The 18,129-nt window shown below is 58.1% G+C and overlaps 1 protein-coding gene across 1 annotated transcript in view; it reads right to left on the bottom strand.

Annotated features, from left to right (window-relative positions):
* Positions 1–16,052, bottom strand: part of MICAL3 (microtubule associated monooxygenase, calponin and LIM domain containing 3) — a 76,486-nt gene extending 60,434 nt beyond the window's left edge. The window contains exons 1-15 of the mRNA XM_090258262.1: positions 15,725–16,052; positions 14,146–14,353; positions 12,518–12,634; positions 12,054–12,155; positions 11,369–11,524; positions 10,556–10,656; positions 8,490–8,747; positions 8,064–8,179; positions 7,025–7,151; positions 5,574–5,670; positions 4,565–4,712; positions 2,579–2,775; positions 1,308–1,420; positions 1,158–1,220; positions 716–889 (exon numbers count right to left, since the gene is read on the bottom strand). Of these exons, the coding sequence (XP_090114388.1) occupies positions 716–889; positions 1,158–1,220; positions 1,308–1,420; positions 2,579–2,775; positions 4,565–4,712; positions 5,574–5,670; positions 7,025–7,151; positions 8,064–8,179; positions 8,490–8,747; positions 10,556–10,656; positions 11,369–11,524; positions 12,054–12,155; positions 12,518–12,634; positions 14,146–14,353; positions 15,725–15,988 (2,241 nt within the window). The 5' untranslated portion in view covers positions 15,989–16,052. The remainder of the gene's footprint in view (positions 1–715; positions 890–1,157; positions 1,221–1,307; positions 1,421–2,578; positions 2,776–4,564; positions 4,713–5,573; positions 5,671–7,024; positions 7,152–8,063; positions 8,180–8,489; positions 8,748–10,555; positions 10,657–11,368; positions 11,525–12,053; positions 12,156–12,517; positions 12,635–14,145; positions 14,354–15,724) is intronic.
* Positions 16,053–18,129: the final 2,077 nt, after the last annotated feature.

Here is an 18,129-nt window from a genome sequence, read left to right as displayed (position 1 = left end):
TGCCTCTCGTGGGATGTCCCAGCAGCTCTTAGACCAGCGAGAGGAGAGACACTGGCCAGCACAGATGCCTGCAAGGCTCCCGCGCAGCTCACTCAGGCAGGACTTGGGGAACGTGGGTCAGTGTTCACGAGGAGCCACACAAGGTCTGTCACCTCCACCTGGCTCAGGAGAGCATGGGAGGTGCCTGCAACATGCAGAGCCACTTCCTAACCAGGACGTCTGTCACCTCTGGGCCGTGTCCAGCGGTTGAAGAACAAGTGTGTGAGCCCGAGGAGGAGCCGGTGAGCCCGGCACACAGCGCAGGCGCTGCCGCCACAGCCCGGCATGGGCTGTGACCTAAGTCCCCAGAGGAGCAGAACAGAACGTGCACGTGAAAAACGGCCTTGGCCGTGAGAACAACGTCGCTAAGACAGACCAGAGGCAACGGTCACGAAACAGGACGGGACTAGGCTGCTGAACCACCTCTAGCGTGCGGCCCGCACTCTCAACAGCATGAGCTTCTTTTATAACATAAACACGAAGAGAGGTACACACTTAAAATCTCTCTGCTGGTTCAGATGGAGGGGAGCACGAGGCCAGAGGAGCAGCTGAGAGCTCTGGTCAGCCACGGTCGGACGGGAATGGTTAGAACCAGGCTCAGCCAGGAGCCCCACCCTCATTCTGCCGAGAAGAGCCCCGCTTCCGGCATGGCCGGCGAGGTGTGAGAAGGGCTCACCTGTCTCCTCAGGCCGCTGGACTGGGGGGGCGCGTTCTCTTCAAACTTGGCCAGCAGCTGGGTCGCCATGTACTTGACTTTGTTCTGGTTGCCAAGGGCGACATCGGTCCTCCTGTCAGTCAGAGTGCTCCCCGGCATGGGCCGCCCTCCTCTGCAGGCCTGGGACACTTCCTCCTGGTCAACAGCAACACCGGACAGGGCCGTGAGAGGAGCCGCGTGCGCCCTTCCCTGGCTGGCATGTGGCAAGCAAGCACCCAGCACGGCGGCTGGCCAGCATCGTCCCAGCCCTGGGCAGCGGGGCTCACACATGCCGCCAAGAAATCAGAGGCAAAGCCCACAGGAAAGCATCTCCCCATGACCTGGCGACACCAGTTGGAAAGTGAAGGGTCTGATACAAAAAGGGCAATTCGGCATAATCACCCCAAGTCCAGACGGCTCTCACCTCTTCGGACTGACTGGTCTTCCTCCTCTTCCCGGCTCCGTCTGTGTCCTTCCCCTTCTTGTCCTACAGCAAGGGTGGGACCAAACCGCATTGTTTTCGTCACCACACCACGCCACTGGTTTTGCCACCAATAAAAGCCGTTCCCCTCACCTTCGGAGACCGCTTCCGGGAGATGGTCTGCCCGAGTTTGCTCAGGAAGGAGATGGGGGACTTGGTGCTGGCTATCAGAGCGGCCTTCTCCTCGGCGTTCAGGGCCATGGCGTCTGTGGACAGAAAGCCCCAGTCAAGGATAGTGCTGTGGGGGCCCCAAAGGACCCACCAGAGCTGTGCTGCCCACAGGGGGCTCGTGGGACACCCGGAGGCTCTGAGGGTCAGCAGGAAATCCCAGAGAAAACAACACTGAGGTCTAGACACTGAGCTTCTTTCCCCCACCAGCGTGAACAATGCCAGCGCTTGCCCGCCCACTGTAGTCACAAGACCTTCACAAGGTTGACGGCGCCTGTGACGGGTCGTCTGGGCCGAGAGCTGAAGCCTGTGTTACAGAAACTCCGGGGCAGAGGAGGTGGCGGTGGTGCAAGGTCGCGGGTCTGGGGTGCAGAGCCCACACACCCGGCTGCAAGAGGGCTCTCTGACTGTGGGACTGATGTCAGAGCTGGGAGTTTCTGCTGTAAAAACTGTACATCACATCAGGAAAAGGCACAGGTGTCTGAGGGCACGTGGGCCAGAAGACTCTGGAGAGTCACTAACTATGGATTCCAATGTGTTAGCAGTAAGTTCTCTGCTCTGCTTGTTCCAAGAGATAACAGACAACACCACAGGCACGTTCGGAGCACACGGATGGAGCAAGGCCTCGGGCTGAGCACCAAGGGGAAAGCAGTGGGAGAAAGAGAAGCGAGAAGGAGCAGGGGCAGGAAGGAAAGTGTGAGGCCCGTGAAGGCAGGGTCCCAGATGCCGAGAAGAACAGGACGTTGTTCCACCGTGCTAAACCACACCGCCAGCCCCACGCTTCGAGACAAGAAGGGAGAAGCACACGTGTACACGCAGCTGCCTCAGGACTGCAGACAGCCACCTGGCAGGGCAGCAGGGACAGAAGCCGGCTGCCAAGCGTGACGACATTTAGGCAGGGGAGAAGCCCATGATCATGAACCACTTTTTTGAAAAGGCTGGTTCTGAGAGATAAGGCACGAGAAAGTGACAGGAGGGATCTGCACATAAGACAGGTGTAGTGAAAGAGGTCTGGGCAAGAATGGGCGGCCGAGAAGGGAAAACAAGGGAGCAGAGAGTTCTGGGGATGTACCCGGAAGTAAGTGCAGGCTGGGTTTGAGGCGTGCCGACGAGGACACAGTTAGCGGGGAGAGCAGCCAGGCTGTGGTGAGGACACGAGGACCCCCCCTGCCCCCGCCCAAGCCCCAGGTCCTCACCGCGGGAGGGGAGCGAGTCCCGGAACATCTCGTAGAACTGCGTCAGGTACATGACCATGGACAGCTGGTCGGGCTCGCCCACCGCGGCCATCTCCTTGCCTGTCATGATGGGACAGATGCCCAGCTCCCTCTCTGCAACGTCGAAGGCCAGCTGGTTATTCTTCTCCACATCGTGCTCTTCCAAGGAGTCAAAGTCTCTGAGAAATGGGGAAAGGAGAACGTACGAGATGGGGCACTTGTTCCCTCTGCAGAAACACAGTCTCCACAGTCCCTGTCATTTTTCAGTCGCTCAGCCACAATCCTGTGGGCAGGGCCACCCTGAAAGCTGAGGACAAATCTGAAAAATAAACCACCCTCAAGGAGAAAAATGACTAACCCTAACCACAAAGGAAAAAGAGGGAAAGTTGAAACACTACCTTCATTTTCCCAATTACATAAATTTCTTACTAAAATTTAGGCTGAAGAACAGGGGCAACCTTTTAATAAGCCCCTGCTGCATCTTGCGTGTGCTCTGCACCAAGCTAACACTCAGTAAAGATGCAAATTCTCCTTGGATCTGGCAGCTCTGAAGTACTGGCAGCATCTCCTGGTGCCCTTGGACCTGAGAAGCTACTGGCGCCCGAATCTGCTGATAAACCTCACTCAGCCTCCTCCTTGAAGGGCAATTCCAGAACTTTCCTCAAAAGATATTTCCGTTGCTAAGTGTCTTGAATCTTCCCAAGTATTCAGAGTAACAAGCGTTCCCCACTGGGTTTCTCTGGCGATGAGACCCACCGCAGGCCCCCTCACTGGGCTAAGCCGCTGCCTCCATGGCAGGTGGTCATTTACAAGTTCCTCTTCCCAGCAGGTGAACCTACTGACCGACAGGCTCACCCTGAGTGCAGTCACGTAGTCTGACCCGCACCAGTCACCCCTCCCGGCTCTGCCTTCCGTGACAAGCACATGGCCCAGCCCCCTATGGACCACTGTAGCCGTCCCAACAGCAGTGGGCCTGGCACCCGCACCCCTGCCCCACCCGCAGGGCTCCCTGGTCACTGCCACCTCACACCTCCTTCCCGCCGGCCCTTTCTTCTATGGTTGTACCGCATCACCACCTTTCCTATGCCCCCCTTGGGGGTGGGGTGAGCCTGCGCCACCCCTGTGCGCGCCACAGTGCAGGAGCACAGACTCTGTGACCTCTCCCTGCGCCCATCAGAAACCCCCGCTCCAGCCTGCCCTGGGCGAGACTGTCGCTCGGGCTTCATGAGCTGACAGCCTCACATGGACAGGAACTAGGGCTTGCGGGGTTTCCTAAGCAAACATCACACACACACATACACACACACACACACACTCTCTCTCTCTCTTTCTCTCTCTCTCTCTGGATCCTTAAGTAGAACTAATGATCAAAGAAGAGATAGCTTCTGTCTCCAAAGATGCTCATCTAGCTCCCACAGGCAAGCGCCACTGGGAGCCTGCAGCGTGCGTGCTACACTTGACCGTGCGGCCCTGAGGCCACCAGAGAAGCAGCCACCAGTGGTATATGGCCGCGGTGTCCGAGGGCGAGGGGCTGGCAGAGCATGTCTGCAGGAGCACGGGGCGTGGCAGGAAAGGACACCGCCAGACCACCAGGGTGGGAGACACAGAGGCCATCAGCCAGCCCCACGTCCCAGCCATGCTTCCTTCTGACCAGTCAACACAGGTGACTGAGCAAAAAGTTCAGCCTGCAGCGAACACACAGAGGTTCCCTCCATGGGAAGCTAATGCCCCCAGGTGGGGGTCAAAACCAATTTTTGACCTTTTGAGTGTTGCGGTTTTAAAGCTCAGGAGAATCACTTCCATGCTGAGCTACATAATGTCTGACATTCAGTCTTAAATAGACTCAAATCAAGATCCATCACTGCTTTCTGGAGGAATGGTCTTACTGTGTGTTCCATTCTAGGGAAAAAGGACACGTTTGGTAGCATGAGGGCAGATGCTCCAAGACCCTGGGGATACAAAACTTACATCAGGTCAGGGCGGTACCGGTGCAGGAGGGCACACAGGGCCAGGCCGCTCTTCCAGGACATGGTGAGGTCAGTCACGCTCACCCCTGTGTAGCCGTCCGTCTGCCGCTGGCACCAGCTCAGCAGTTTGCTTGAACGAGGCACAGACTCTGAGGAAACGAAGAAAACATTGAGGCAGCGGGGCCCCTGGCAGCAGGACGTGGGGCCCTTCCTGCAGCTCCCCCCATCCAGTCTGGAACGTCCCCGACGGCAGGAAGCACACGGCTGTCAGACTCGAGAGCAACAAGCCCCACAACACGGATGTGGGGCAGGTGCTTCACGGACTTGGCACGGGAGTCAGACACACCAGATGCAGCTCGAGACGACTACCTCCATGCACGGCCGAGCCTCGGTGGGGACCCCGCTGCACCCGCCCGCAGTCCGTCCCTCTCATCTCACTCCCTGTCCTGGCTCGTCCTGCCTGCACACCAGCACCAGGGTCAGGCCCTCGCAACTGCCAGCGTGGCTCCCGGAAGGGCGCCCACCTCCACCAGCGCACGCTGCACACACGGACCTCCTCACATCGCTCTCCCTAGAGCCAACCTTCACGACCCACAGAACACGGGATGGTCTTATCTCAGCCCCCAGGTCTGGCAACGTCGCTGCCCTGCATGAGCACGCCACAGCTGCTCGGGGAGCCTCCCCCGGCCCTCCACTGGCGTGTGCAGCCCGCACACGCTGCTTCTCCTTCCCAGCAGCACCTGCCTGGCTTCTCTTCAGACCCTCCTTACACCTCTGAACGAGGTCCCCCAGCCTGACCCCGTGCTCTTCTGGCTGGGAGCTGACGTGAGCTCCACAGGACGGTGAGCCGCACCCTCCCCCAGCCATGATAATGGAAGGGCTACAGGAACTTCCAGGTGTGTCCTGAGGGGCAGAATTAACACTGTACACGCCACTGCGCACAAGAGCGCCACATTGGTCACAGACTCTGGACCGTCCCTGCGCCGTGGAAGGCCGTGGCTGGGACTCACCGTGGCGAGTCAGCTTGGGGGTGGCTCTGGCGTTTGCTAGGCCCTCCATCTCCAGGTGGATGTCTCTTGCTTCTCCTGTGTCATATAAATGGCGCACCTGGCAGGAAAGTAAACGCTGTGACTAAGGAGTCAAACCCCAGTTAACAAGCCCTGCCCCACAGAGACAGGGGCAGGCTGGGAGAGCAGGCAGGGCAGCACGCAGACAAGTTAGGACGACCTTCGAACCCTTCTGGACCGTGCTGGGTCACAGACACGCACACACGGACCATGGAACACCGCCCAGCCACAGCAGTCCCTCTGAGCGTCTCTGCTGGACCTCGTCACTGTTGTTGCTAAAGAGATCTCCTCCTTTTAGTGACAACATACCGTCAGGCTTGGTGCGTTTTTGTAGATGAACATTCCCACATAAGGAACCCCGGATCCCACCTGACAGCACCCCAAGGAGACCATGACTCTGAGTTCCATCACCAAAGGCCAGGCTGCGTGTTTCTGAGCTTTGTGTAAATGAAATTATGTGGCACACACTCCTGTGTGGGGGTTCTTTTGTGTCCTGGTGGCTTCTCCGAGGTGCCTTCACTCTGAATGTAGTGGCAGTTCAGCCTTTCCATGGCCGCATGAATGCCGCTGTGGAACACGCTGCAGGAAGTCTTCACTGTCTGGGGGGGACGCGTGTTACGAACGCAGTGTCCTGAACGGGTGTCTTTGGTGCTCACATGTGCTCGTTCGGTCGGCAGCGGGACCCCAGGCCGCCTTCCACAGCAGGTTCCACGGATCCTCATCACTCGCCACACACAGACACAGGCCTGAAGGTGGTGACCTCAGGTAGAAAGTGGACGAAGAATTCCACTGGAACACAGGCAGATGTGTTGAATGGCTACTTTCCTCTAAAACCTGGTGGGCTCTTTAGGGTGGTTGTGTTCTGTAAAATGCCATCCTTAACGTAGCTGCGAGGCTTCAGACGTTCTGAGAAATCTCTCAGCACAGGAAGACTGACGGCACTGCCTCTGACTTGTGGGGAGTGGCTCATCGCCGAGTTCTCCCCGGTGGACAGTCTCCATTGCCCCCCAGTGACGCCGTCTGGGAGCGGCAGGGACTGTCCCCCGTGGTTTATAGGGGACAACACCAAGGGTCAGAGAGCAAGAAAGGACCTGCCCGAGTGACAGAGCTGGCGGTGATGGTGCCCACAGAAGGCACGTGTGCTGACTGGCAAGTGACCAGTGCTCTGCCGACAACATGTGGCCCGAGCTGGAGGGCGTGGCCTTGGGGCCGACCATCGCCTCTGCCACGCAGGACCCTTGGCCAGTCACCTAGCCACCCCCGGCCTGAGCTGCTCTGTCTGCTGACGGGGCCTGCTCTCCCCTCCCACCGACTCAGATGCACACCCCTGCATGCCTTCTGGGTGCTTGCTGTGACCAGACCCACCGGGAGACCAGTGGCGAGAAAGTGCTCACCTGACTCGGTTGCAAGAAGTTGACGTTGATGTTGGGGTACCGGGTGACGGGGTCAATGCTGTACTGGCTGAAGTTTTTGCTTACATTCTCAGGGGTGGTCTGAGGCAACAGCCGGTAAACGCTCTCCCTGCAACGACACGCAGTCCGCTCAGGGAGGAACCGCACCGGGATGGCCCCCTCCTGGTGGACGCTGCTGGCTGTCAACAGCCCCTGAGCCATCGGGAGGGGACAATGCCACCTCCTCGACCGGTTTCCTCTAACCCAGAGTTGGCTCTTGCTTCCCAGTCCCAGCAGGTTGGTGAGCCCACAGGCCTGGTCAGGGCCAACGAGAGGAGCAGGTGCCCCGCTGGGGGTGGGAGGCCCGGCCTGAGTCCCATCGAGAAGGCAGCTCACGTCCTGTTTTGTTTTTTCAAGTACGCCAGCATTTAACGTTTAAGAGCATCACAGACGAAGAAAGTGTGTCGCCAAATCACCCACAGCCCCTTCAGCACAGACACAAACGCCATCGACCACCAGTTCCATCCGGGGAATCACGTTTCTCTAGTCTCCCAAGGGCAAGCATTTGCTCTTCCATCAGTCAGTCCCAAGACTCCTACTTGCAATAAATCATCAGCATTTGAAAACTTGAGAAATGTTTACAAGTAGTTTGGTATTTTCCTTTGATTTTAAAGTCACATTTACTTTCTTCTCGTATTTTAGTATATCCCCTATTACCATGCTGATTTCATGAGTGTAAGTCTCTCTAATCCAAAGGCAAGAGGACTTAGCACATTACTTTTATGTGTTTGTGCAGGTGACCGTCATAAAGGACTTGGGTACCGTCCTCTGATGGGATATAATGATCCAGATGCCATCAGTCGCAGCAAATTTAGTTTGGAAGGGGTTAAGAGGAGAGCATTTAGAGTAGATAGTCTAGTTTCTGTAACTTCCTCTGTTACACATGAAAACATCTTTAATTAAGAAAGGGACAGCGAGAGGAGGGGGGAGGCCTCGTCACTCCCAGCTTCCTCTCCATGGTGGCCCTGTCCCTCCCCATTACCTCTCGGCCAGCACTTCCAGGGGACTGGCCCCCAGAGACCAGCTTCGCACCATCCAGGCAGAGTCCATGGCAGCCAGAAAGCCCCGGGCAATGCCTGTTCCCATCGGCCAGAAAGGCTATTGCGGAGACACAAGACAGAGAATTAAAACGAACGGCCGTTCACCAAGGAGACTGAACAAAGGCGCTCCCTGCCACGGGAAGCCGTCTCCAGCAACTGCTCGGACACTGGATGCCCTGCCTCACACCGGGTAGAGGGTCCGGCGGGGCAGCCACAGCGTCTCCGTCACACTTGGCCGTCGGGGCCTGTCCGGCACGGCTTCCTGACCCAACCCCCAGGGGAGGCCCCGTGTGCTGTGACATGGCAGACACTCACTCCTGGGGCCCGGCTGGCGCCAGCTGCTGCTCCACGCGGCCCCGCACACTCACCTCCAGGAGGCTGTCCCCGACCAGCGCCACCAGCAGCTGGTGCCCGTGCTGCTCCCGCACCAGCGCGGCGTTCTCCGAGGCGTACATGCAGGTGAAGTCGAACATGGCCACGTCCGGCTGCCCATAGTGGTTGATGGCGAAGTCCAGGGACGGCAGCTGCTGCTGGGTGGAGAAGTCGGCGGCCTCCCGGGCGTAGTTCAGCAGAGCCTCCTGGTCCACGTTGTCCCGGGACAGCAGGAGCTCCGTGTCAGCGTGGTCCTAGCTCCCGAGAGGGAAGAGGCTCGGTGGAGAAGCCCGGGGTTGGGTGCGGCCGGCTTGAGCCCCCCGCACCCATTACAGACACCTGAGCTCCTCACCGCCTTTCCCCGGGAGTGACGCCATGTTCCCACCAGTCTTTTACACAAATCAGAGAGAGAAGGAGGAGGGCCGTTTCTAAAGGAACACAGGCTTTGCTGCCTAAAAACACCGTCCTGGCTCTTCCGTCTGCGCGGAGCCAGCAACTGCTTCTTGGACCCTGTCCCATCCCCCTCACTGGACTGCTCTGCACGCCATATAACATGACTTGTGTGGCGGGGCTTGGTCACCTGAAACAGCACCTCACAGTTTGTTCTTGCCAACCATCACTTTCTGAGCAGCAAACAGCTTTGGGCAACGGGGACCACATGCAACGCTCAGCCTTGCACAGCCCAACAAACCCATAGGCAGAACCCAGAGCTTCTGCCAAAAAGGTGCAGGGGTGGGAGCGAGAACCGCCCAGGAGACTGGGGAGGAATACATTTCGGAGGGAACTGAAGTTTAAAAGAAAATTCTGAAAGACTCCACAGAACCCCACCAACACAGGAAAACAACGACAAGCCGGTCTCTGTGCTCCTGGGCTCCAGCTCCCAAGCGTCCCTGATGGCACCTCCAGCCACCAGTGCGAGGTGTGTAAAGCCAAAACACACGCCCTCCGGCTGCCCACAAAGTAGTGTTTGCTCACCACTGAGCAAGTGGTCTGAGTGGATCTAGTGTTTAACAGGACACACGGAGGCATGTGGCCGTTCCCCTCTAAAAAAATACACAAATGACCACGCAAAGGCATCAGCGGCAGCAGAGGGCTCACTGCACGTCCCAGCGGTGAAGCGTCAGGCCCACCTGGCTGTGCTCTGGGCACGGCCGCGGGCTCGCACCTGCTCGGTGCATCTCTCCTCCCAGACACGGGACCATGGGCACCAGGTGGTACCATATGATGGCCAGAAAAGGCCAAGCATCAGGCTGGTGCTCCTAAGCTTGCCCAAACTCTGCCCCCAGGCTGGAGGGTGGGACCACCCCGCAGAGACAAGGGAGCCCTGCTTCTGGGTGGGGTTGCGGAGGCCTGGGTCCCGGGCCCCTTCTCTCCGCCTCACCAGGAGAGGACAGCTGCTCTCATGCTGAGGCTCAGCCACACTTAGGGACCTGCTCCCAGGGGTCTTCTGACTTCTCATTCGGACCATCCTCCCAGGAACGCACTGCACCAGACCAAGGACGAACGAGAAGCCCCAACTACAGGCGTCCAAGCACCCTGGCCCCGTTGGCAGCCCAGGGCCCAACAGCCGCGTCCGCAGGAAAACCAGAGCCAGGTTCAGGCTCCTGGCAGCACCAGCCCCTGCTTCTTGCTCAAACTCTGTGCCCCCAGCACCCTTCCAAAAGACACCTATGACCCAACCAATAATTGGTCATACATGCAATTCTCTGGAACCACAAATCAAATTGCCTAAAAATAAATTGAATGTTTGTTTCTGAAACATCGAAGATGTGCTTTGGAATTGGCCAGCAGCAGGGAGGGAAGTGGGCTGGGCAGTCCTGGAACAGCACTGACCATATGCCGAGGCTATTAAAGCCACACAATGGGGGTCATTGGACCGTCCTCTCCACTTCTGTTTGTATTAGAAAATTTCCATAATGAAAGGTTTATTTTTGTAAGTTTAACTAAAAAAACCAGAGTCCGTGTTACCAGGCAACAAGTGAGGGGCTCCTTTTCACTCCCTCACGGGAGGAACACACCAACAATACAACTCATTCTCTCAGTGAAAGCAGTCCTCACTTACGTGCAGTATCACCCCTTTGTCCAGCAAGCTCTGCTTCTTGGCTGTCATAACAAAATAGTGCGTGTCGTCTTTGTAGTAGACGATGTTCTCCAAGTCGATGCCTGTGGCCAGAAAACAGAGGTGTGTGGAGGTGAAGGGCAGTCAGGTGAATGGTGGGGCCACACCGGCCAGGGCTGCAGGATTCCCGCAGGCGAGAGAAAACGAGAACGGCATCTATGAGTCCCAAGCCTCCCACCCTGCCCTGCAGGTCATAGAAGGGGGAACTCAGTTTATCCTGCACTGCTCTGCAGTCCCCTGTACCCAACGGCCAACAGTGAGAAAAGGAAGAAGGTTCACGTCTAGTTAGTGACCAGATAAAGCTGCTTTTATAGCTGTCAAGGTAACAGGGGAACCTCCCAGCACCTGGACACCTGGAAGCAGAGACTGAGCTACCGAATTTTAATTTCAATCTAAAAAATATAGATGTAATGGAAAGAAATGACGTTCTAGAAAACAAAACTGGAATTTGCTGTACGTTTTTGTTGCCCCAAAACACCTACGTTCACCTATTCAAAGGCGATCACGCAACAATCTCATTCCCATCTAGCACGTGGTTTACTTCAAGGCTGACGTGGGAGTCAGGAGCAAGACAGCATACCCGGGCCCTCAGTAAGCCAGAGGGCTGCCAACGCCAGGCTCCCACACCGTGCACGGCCCGGTGGCAGAACGAACACTTTAAAAACAGAGAAATAAAGGCAAATCCAGTCCACGGTGGATGAGGAGAACACGAGAGTGTGGGAGCAAGGAGCAAGTGGAGGTGTGGGCGACACCCACCTGTGGCTTCCCGCAGCTCCTGGAAAAACTTCTGGTTGAATATAAAAGCCACGCCGCTGATCTCCTCCACTTTGGCTTCGGCGGTCGTGTTGCGGTTAATGAAGTTAGCAGTGATGGCGATGGCCAGCTTGCCTCGGAACTCTTTCCGACGAAAGCCTAGAGGGAGAGACATCTTCAGAGGTGGCGGCAGCAGGCTTGAGGGGCAGGAAGGCTGCGTCCGACAGGAGGGGCACTGCTGGTGGCATTTAGAGATGCAGCAGACAGGGAGCACTGGCAACATTTGAGGGCAGCCTCTCTCAGGTGGAAAGTAAGGTGTTTACCCACCAAAGAATGGAACGCGGAAAAGAGGCCACAGTCTCCCACACACTAACAAAAAAGTTGAAATCCGACCAGCTGGAATATTACTCAATGCGAGGAATGCCGTTTAAGAACAAAAAGGAAGCCACCTCGCCACTCAGCTGAGATTCACTCCTGCCACGCTGCGCTCTGCTCCAGCACAGCTCACCTCCCAGCGCCCCGACTGGAGCGCCAGCCCGAGGTGCGGCCCCTGGACCTGCCCCTCCATCAGAGCAGGCAGCACACACGTGCCAGCTCCCAGCAGCATGGGAGCTGGGGACGCAAGCTCTCAGCCCAGCGTGCAAGAGGGTCCCCTTCACCAGCCAGGCTGGGGAGCATCAAGCAGTACCTTCCAAGGTGTTCCTGCGGCCGTCCCCGCCAATGATGACTTCAAACTCATACTCGGACACAGGATGGGTTTTCGGGTGCACCAGTGCCCGCCAACCAATCCCTAAGAACCAAAGTCAAAGTGAAGGTCGGCACCCAGACCACACTCCCACGTCTGAGACATCTCACGACACCCAGGCAGGCAGACCCCTCGACAACATGTGGGCCAAGAAGCAGGGACCTCACAGACACGTCCCAGCACCACTGTTTTCTGTAATGAACACCAGGGCCTGCAACGGCCACCACCACCTCCAAGGTTCGTCCTTAGGCCGGAAGCTCCTCAGAAGACAGTGGTCCCACAGAGAAGCCCCTTCCAGCTGGTTCTGAGGACAACCCGCAGGCGGCCCCTGCTCTCTGCGCTGACCGCATCTTGCCTCACCCCCACCACCCATGCGCCTCTTCCCCCTCCCTGCCCCCCCCACTCACGCTCGCTTTCCTGGTCCGCAGGGGGCTGCACAAGTCCCTGGAACTCCACGTTGACGTGGATTTCAATGCCTAGGATCAAGGCGACTTTCAGAAGGATGAGCTGCAGCTGGCGGATACCTGAGCGACAGAGGACAGCCCGTGAGAGCCGGCTCGGGCCCACCCGGCCCCAGTGCAGGGGTGGCGCAAGTTCTCCCAGGTCCCGGGATGGTTGTGTTCTGAGCCGGGCCCCACAGCTTCTTTCTTTACTCAGGGACAGACATGTGCTCGGACACACAAGCCTGCTCCCACCCCTTGGGTGAGATACTTAACCTGAACCGTGGCCAACAGGAGAGGCGTCTTTCCCGATTCAGTCGGGGCCATAGCTGCTTAGCAGAAGCTACAGCCCTTGCTTGTTACCACAGGGGGCAGCCGCACTGCACCCACGGGTGCACTTTCCTCTCCGACCCAAAGGGGCTGCACTACTTCCCAGGGCTCCCGCACCCCTGCCGTCACACCCCCTCCCGCTTCACAGATGCTGAGGTGAGAAGGGAAAACCCCAACGCAAGCGCAGTGTTCTCTCACCGCCCCACCCCACCCCCCACAGCCCGACCATGGCAGGAATGAATAAAAACATCGCTCGTTATCCCAGTGAGATTTACGTAGTTAACATCCAGTGAGGACCTGCCCAGTGCCAGACACGCAGCTGCCCCAGAGACCCCGCCGCAGGATGCGGTCCCGAGACCCCCTGCTGCACCCCAGCCGACAGACCTGCTGAGGGAGCCGCCTGGGTCCTCCCTTAGGGCCGTTCTCACCGGCAGCCCCTCACAGCCCCCAGGTCCCTCGGGTTCCCCAGCTCATTCAGTCCCACGGGGACGGGTATCTTGTAAGTGCAGACAACTGGGGTCCAAGACTCTACGCATCACAGCCCCAAGGAGCAGGGGCGTCCTCTGTCGGAGACGCAGCGGCTGTGGCCCGAGGTGGATGACATGGCACAGCCGTCAGACAGCAAAGGGCTCGGGGACGTCCCTCAGCAGGGCTTCCCTGGGACCACCTGTGACGGTCGGCACGGGAGACCTCAATCTCCCGAGGCAGACGTTGCTTTCCTGCGCACATGCCGTCACAGAAACAAAGCCACCATCTGCGCTAACTTGTATTTGCTTCAAAGTGCCTCCAGAAGACAGGCCGAGCAGAGTTCCGGGGACTGCAGGCCCCAGAGAGTTGAGGAGTCGCACCACCGACGCCTCGGCTGGCCCCTCACCAAACGAGGCGCCTGCGGCTTCCCCAGACCCACACGCCCATGGCCCTGTGTTCTCACATGAGCGCAGCCTCTCCCACATCACATTCCAAAGTGCTGGCGGAAACCACGGGAGCCAGGTCAAAGCCCCCACTGGTCCTCTGTTGCCTGGCCTGGCCCCACGTCCACCCACCACTGCACGTGAAGCGGAGCTCGGGACCTGACGCGGCCGTCCCTGCGCCTACCCCCTTGTCCAGAGCCCTAAGCCCTGCCTCCCAGCAGATGTGCTTCTACAGAGCAGATGCGGAGGACACAAACCGGTAGCTGGGGATGAGGTCCTCAGGTGACCTGCGTGACTTTTACAGGACATGCCGGGGGGTAGGGTGGGGCCTGCAGGGGAACCAGCTTCACTTACTGATGTGGTCAATGGACCCCGCACAGAACTTGCCGTAGAACTTCTTGGCCCCCAAACCTCGCAGGTCGTGGATGGTGAAGGGCCAGAGGTGCAGGACGTTGTTGCGGGAGAAGGCGTCACGCTTCTCTATCACCACCACCTTAGCCCCCAGCAGGGACAGGTCGATGGCTGTGCGCAGGCCACAGGGACCAGCTCCGATGATGAGACACTGAAAAGCAGAGCTGCTTCAGGGCGGGGGCAGTGCCTCCTGGGAAGGGCTGTGACCTCAGAGTGACCACTCCCCAAAGGCCCCCCCAGGGCTGTTCTCTCAACCCCAGTCCCTCGGCCCCCAGGGCCCCTGCAGCAGCCTGACACAAGCTGGTGGCCGCCAGGAGGACAGAAGCCTCTCAGCTGTCGGTACTGCACACCTGCCCAGCACGCATTCACCCTGCAGACCGGCCACATGTGTAAGGGCGGCATCGCTTCCACAACGCTTTGAAATCACATCTCATCTCCCATCTACAGGAGAGGACCTTCCGGAAGGTCTCCCATCAAGCGCGTTTCTGTCCCAGGAGACAGCGATGACTGGCTGCTGGACTCAGAGGCCTAGGATGTGTCTTCCACTCAAGTGACTCCCGGGAGGGAGCTGCCAAGAGCCGAAGTTCTACGTGCCGACAAGAGTTCTAAAATCCTATCTTTAGACTAAAGTCCAAGAAAATGACCTTGAAAGTCCATGTTTTAGAGAAGTATTCTGGGTGAGGCTGGACACGTTGCATGTGCAGAAGAAAAAAACGGACATGCAATGTTCTGGGGTTTGAATTCCTTTGGTCCTTACTAAGCTTCCACCACTCCCTCTTGCGAGTCAAGCCTCTGAATTGCTCAAATTTTGCTGATGAGCATCTAACCCTAACCAGACGTGGGATCCCCACGGGGTCAGTTCAGGCTCGGGACGAGCGAAGCGGGGTAACACGGCCTGCAGTCGTTGGCCGTCTGCTTCCTGCTGCGCCGCTCACCCCGACCCACACTCGCTCAGGGGGCTGAAACCTCAGCTCTGCCCAGGCTCAACTTCTCCAGGGAAACACTGCTTCTGCATACTGTGAAGGAACTGAAAGAAATAACCTGCCTCCCAAGGCCCTTGCTTATGGAAACAGACCTTTGAAATAGGGTTGGAAAGCGGCCTGAAGCCTGTGCAAACGCCAGCGGCAGATACTGCATATCCCTCACTGCTACCGAGGACAGAATTGTGACCCTGGGGAGCCAGTGTGCCTGGCCACCTCTTTGCTAAGTGACCCGCGCCCCAGACAGCATGAGATTCAAAGCAGAGGTTCAGCAAAATAAACAAGGGGCTACACCATTTAAATTGTTCTTAAATAGTTAAACCCCTAATGTTTGCTATGTGAACACATGAAGTAAGAAGAAAGCCTGGCACCTGCAACAGTCACATGGACTTTCCCAAGTGGTTCGAGCGTGACCTCCTGCCCCAGACTCCGCTCGTCCTGGCCTGGCTCTTGCCAGCAGCCTCTGCGGGTCCTCTCCTGGCCTGCCGCCCCTCCAAGCCTCCCCGCTCCTGGCCGCACCCTCGGCCGCAGCACAGCCTTACCCTGGTGTTGGTGCAAGCTCTGCCCTTCCTGTAGTCCTTGTGGCTGCCCCGCTTGTCCAGCTTGGCCCACAGGGCCTTGGCCTTCCAGTAGTTGAGCTTGGACTTGAGCCTGTGGTAGAAGGAGCGGTAGTCCTGGGGCTTCACCTCCAGGTGGTCGCAGAGCTCCTGGAAGGCCTTCAGGGTCCCCTTGCAGGTGGCGGCCTGCACAAACCGGTCGAAGAGGGCATGCGCTCGGTTCACCGGCTCCTTCTTGCTCTCCTCCATGCCCCCCACTCTTGGCACCCCAACGGGGGGCAGGGGACGGTGCTGGTCCTCCTGACACCGTCAGATGAACCTGGCAAAAACAAAAAGCCACAGTCAGCAAATCCGAATGAGTCTACGAACATGTCCCCTGAGACACGACGTTCTCCATGTGGAAGTCCCACGGGACCGAGCCCTTCGTTGAGCAGGGGTGGGCTGCATGCCACCAGCACCGCCCCCATGCCGGCCTGGGGAGGGCAGTGAGCAGCACTCTGCTGGCTTCCAAGGCCCCACGGTTCTGTGGGTGAGAGACCTGGCAACAGAGCGTCCCGTGTCCTCCAGTACGGCACTAGTGAGAGGCACGCGGTCTAGGACACCAAGTCACAGAGAGTGGGGTCCCTGTCAAAGATGGAGTCCTTCAGGGTACGTAAGTGTCTGCAGGCAGGGAAGACATGGGGACACAGGAGGGGAAGTAAAGCAGGAGCGTGTGAGGGACTCTTCAGGTCCGAGTCAAGAACGATTCCCAGGTTTCCAGACCGCTGAGGAAATGGAGGCACCGGGCCACCAGGCTGGAACCAGAAGGACTCACCCGTGCGGGTGGGTGGGGAGGCCCCTCTGGAACATCACAGTGGGCAGGTAAGTGCGACTGAAGCCTGGGGTCCCAGCCCCAGATCTGGGTGTCCTTCACACACAGGAGGACGCTGAGCCTGGGGCACCCACGAGAGCCCTGCTAAGAGCAGACAGGCTCTGGTTCCGACCTGGGCCTCCCAGATGGAAGGGGCTTGTGGAGGACGACGAGCCCTCTGCAGAGACCTGAGGCACCATGAAGAGAGGTCCAAAGAGACCCACAGGGCCACGCCACCATGTCCTCAAAGCACAAACCCACAGGGTCTGAGTCAGCAGGGACAGAAGGCCCCGCTCTGTCCGTGGCGCATGGCAGGGGGGAGGACTGACAGCCGCACGCTGGGCCCACAGGCCCCATGGACGGCAGCAAAGGCGACCCCCCCCCCGCCCCAGATGCACCTACATGCCCGCCACCCGTGTCTGCAGGTGGTGACGCACCCAAGGGGCTCCCTTACCCTCTCCCTCCCCTGCGTACTCCTCATCACTTTGTACCATGTTTTATCTATCTTCACTCTTTAGAACTATTACTGGGGGCTAGGAGTCAAAGGCCAAAGAGTGGCACTAAACCAGAGGACACACAGAAGGGAGATGGGGCAGGGAGGCTCTGAGCCTGTGTGCCGGCTGCTGGCTGCAGGACCTGATGAGGTCACGCGGCCTCGCCCTTACTCCTAACGCTGTCGTCATGATGACGGTCCATCACAGGAGAGTCACAATGTGCCACTCGGGTGGAGGACAGGAACCCGTGGGAGCTCTGCTTAGAAGAAGTTCTCCGCTAGAGGTGAGACAGGAGGAGGAAGTCCGCTGCTGACCACTGTGTCCAGGTGTAGAAGCAGCAAGTCACCCCCTATTTAGGGAACCAGCCCAAGGGTCGTGGGAGCCACCAGCTGCCAGTGCTGAGGAAGTCAGTTCTCAGGGGATGGCACCGAGTCCCACACTGAGACCAGGAGCGGTGACTGCATTCCCTCCTGCAGCTCTCCCACGAGGAGGCCCCTTCGGGAAGGAGAGACAGCACTGTTTCTTGCCATGCCTCACCACGATGGTTAAGGCAACCACATCAACCAGACACGTCTTAAGTTTCATGAGCCAATGTTAGTAACTGCAATAAACGCGAGGAACTGCCATTGTGCCGTTTTCCATGTCATCAGACCCGCTCTTGCTGTACTGTGGGGGCTGAGCCAAAAGTGGTCACTTTTTATCCGAAACAGCCCTCACTCCACAGCCCCTCTTGGCTCTGGGTGTAGAAACCACTGAGAAACACGGTAAGGTGTGGAATTAACTGGTACCATCTTCAGTTCCCCTCAACGGAAGTTTGTTCTAGGCAGCAGTAAGCCCCAGGAGAAGAATTTTCAAGTTTGCCCATACTTTTTCTTGCAAGTCAAGACTTATCTTATACATGACAGATGGTCGAAAGATGGGATGGGGGAGAAAAAACACCCGTGTTCATCCACAGGCAGAAGAGTGACCGGCCAGGAGCAGGGACTAGAAACAAAGACCGGGGTGCTGGCTGCAGGGCCCCTGTCGCTCAGACACACAGCCCCTGC

Source organism: Furipterus horrens, unplaced genomic scaffold (assembly GCF_987537825.1).
Source record: "Furipterus horrens unplaced genomic scaffold, mFurHor1.1.pri manual_scaffold_12, whole genome shotgun sequence".
NCBI lineage: Eukaryota > Metazoa > Chordata > Mammalia > Chiroptera > Furipteridae > Furipterus > Furipterus horrens.
This window is presented reverse-complemented; position numbering and strand designations above follow the sequence as displayed.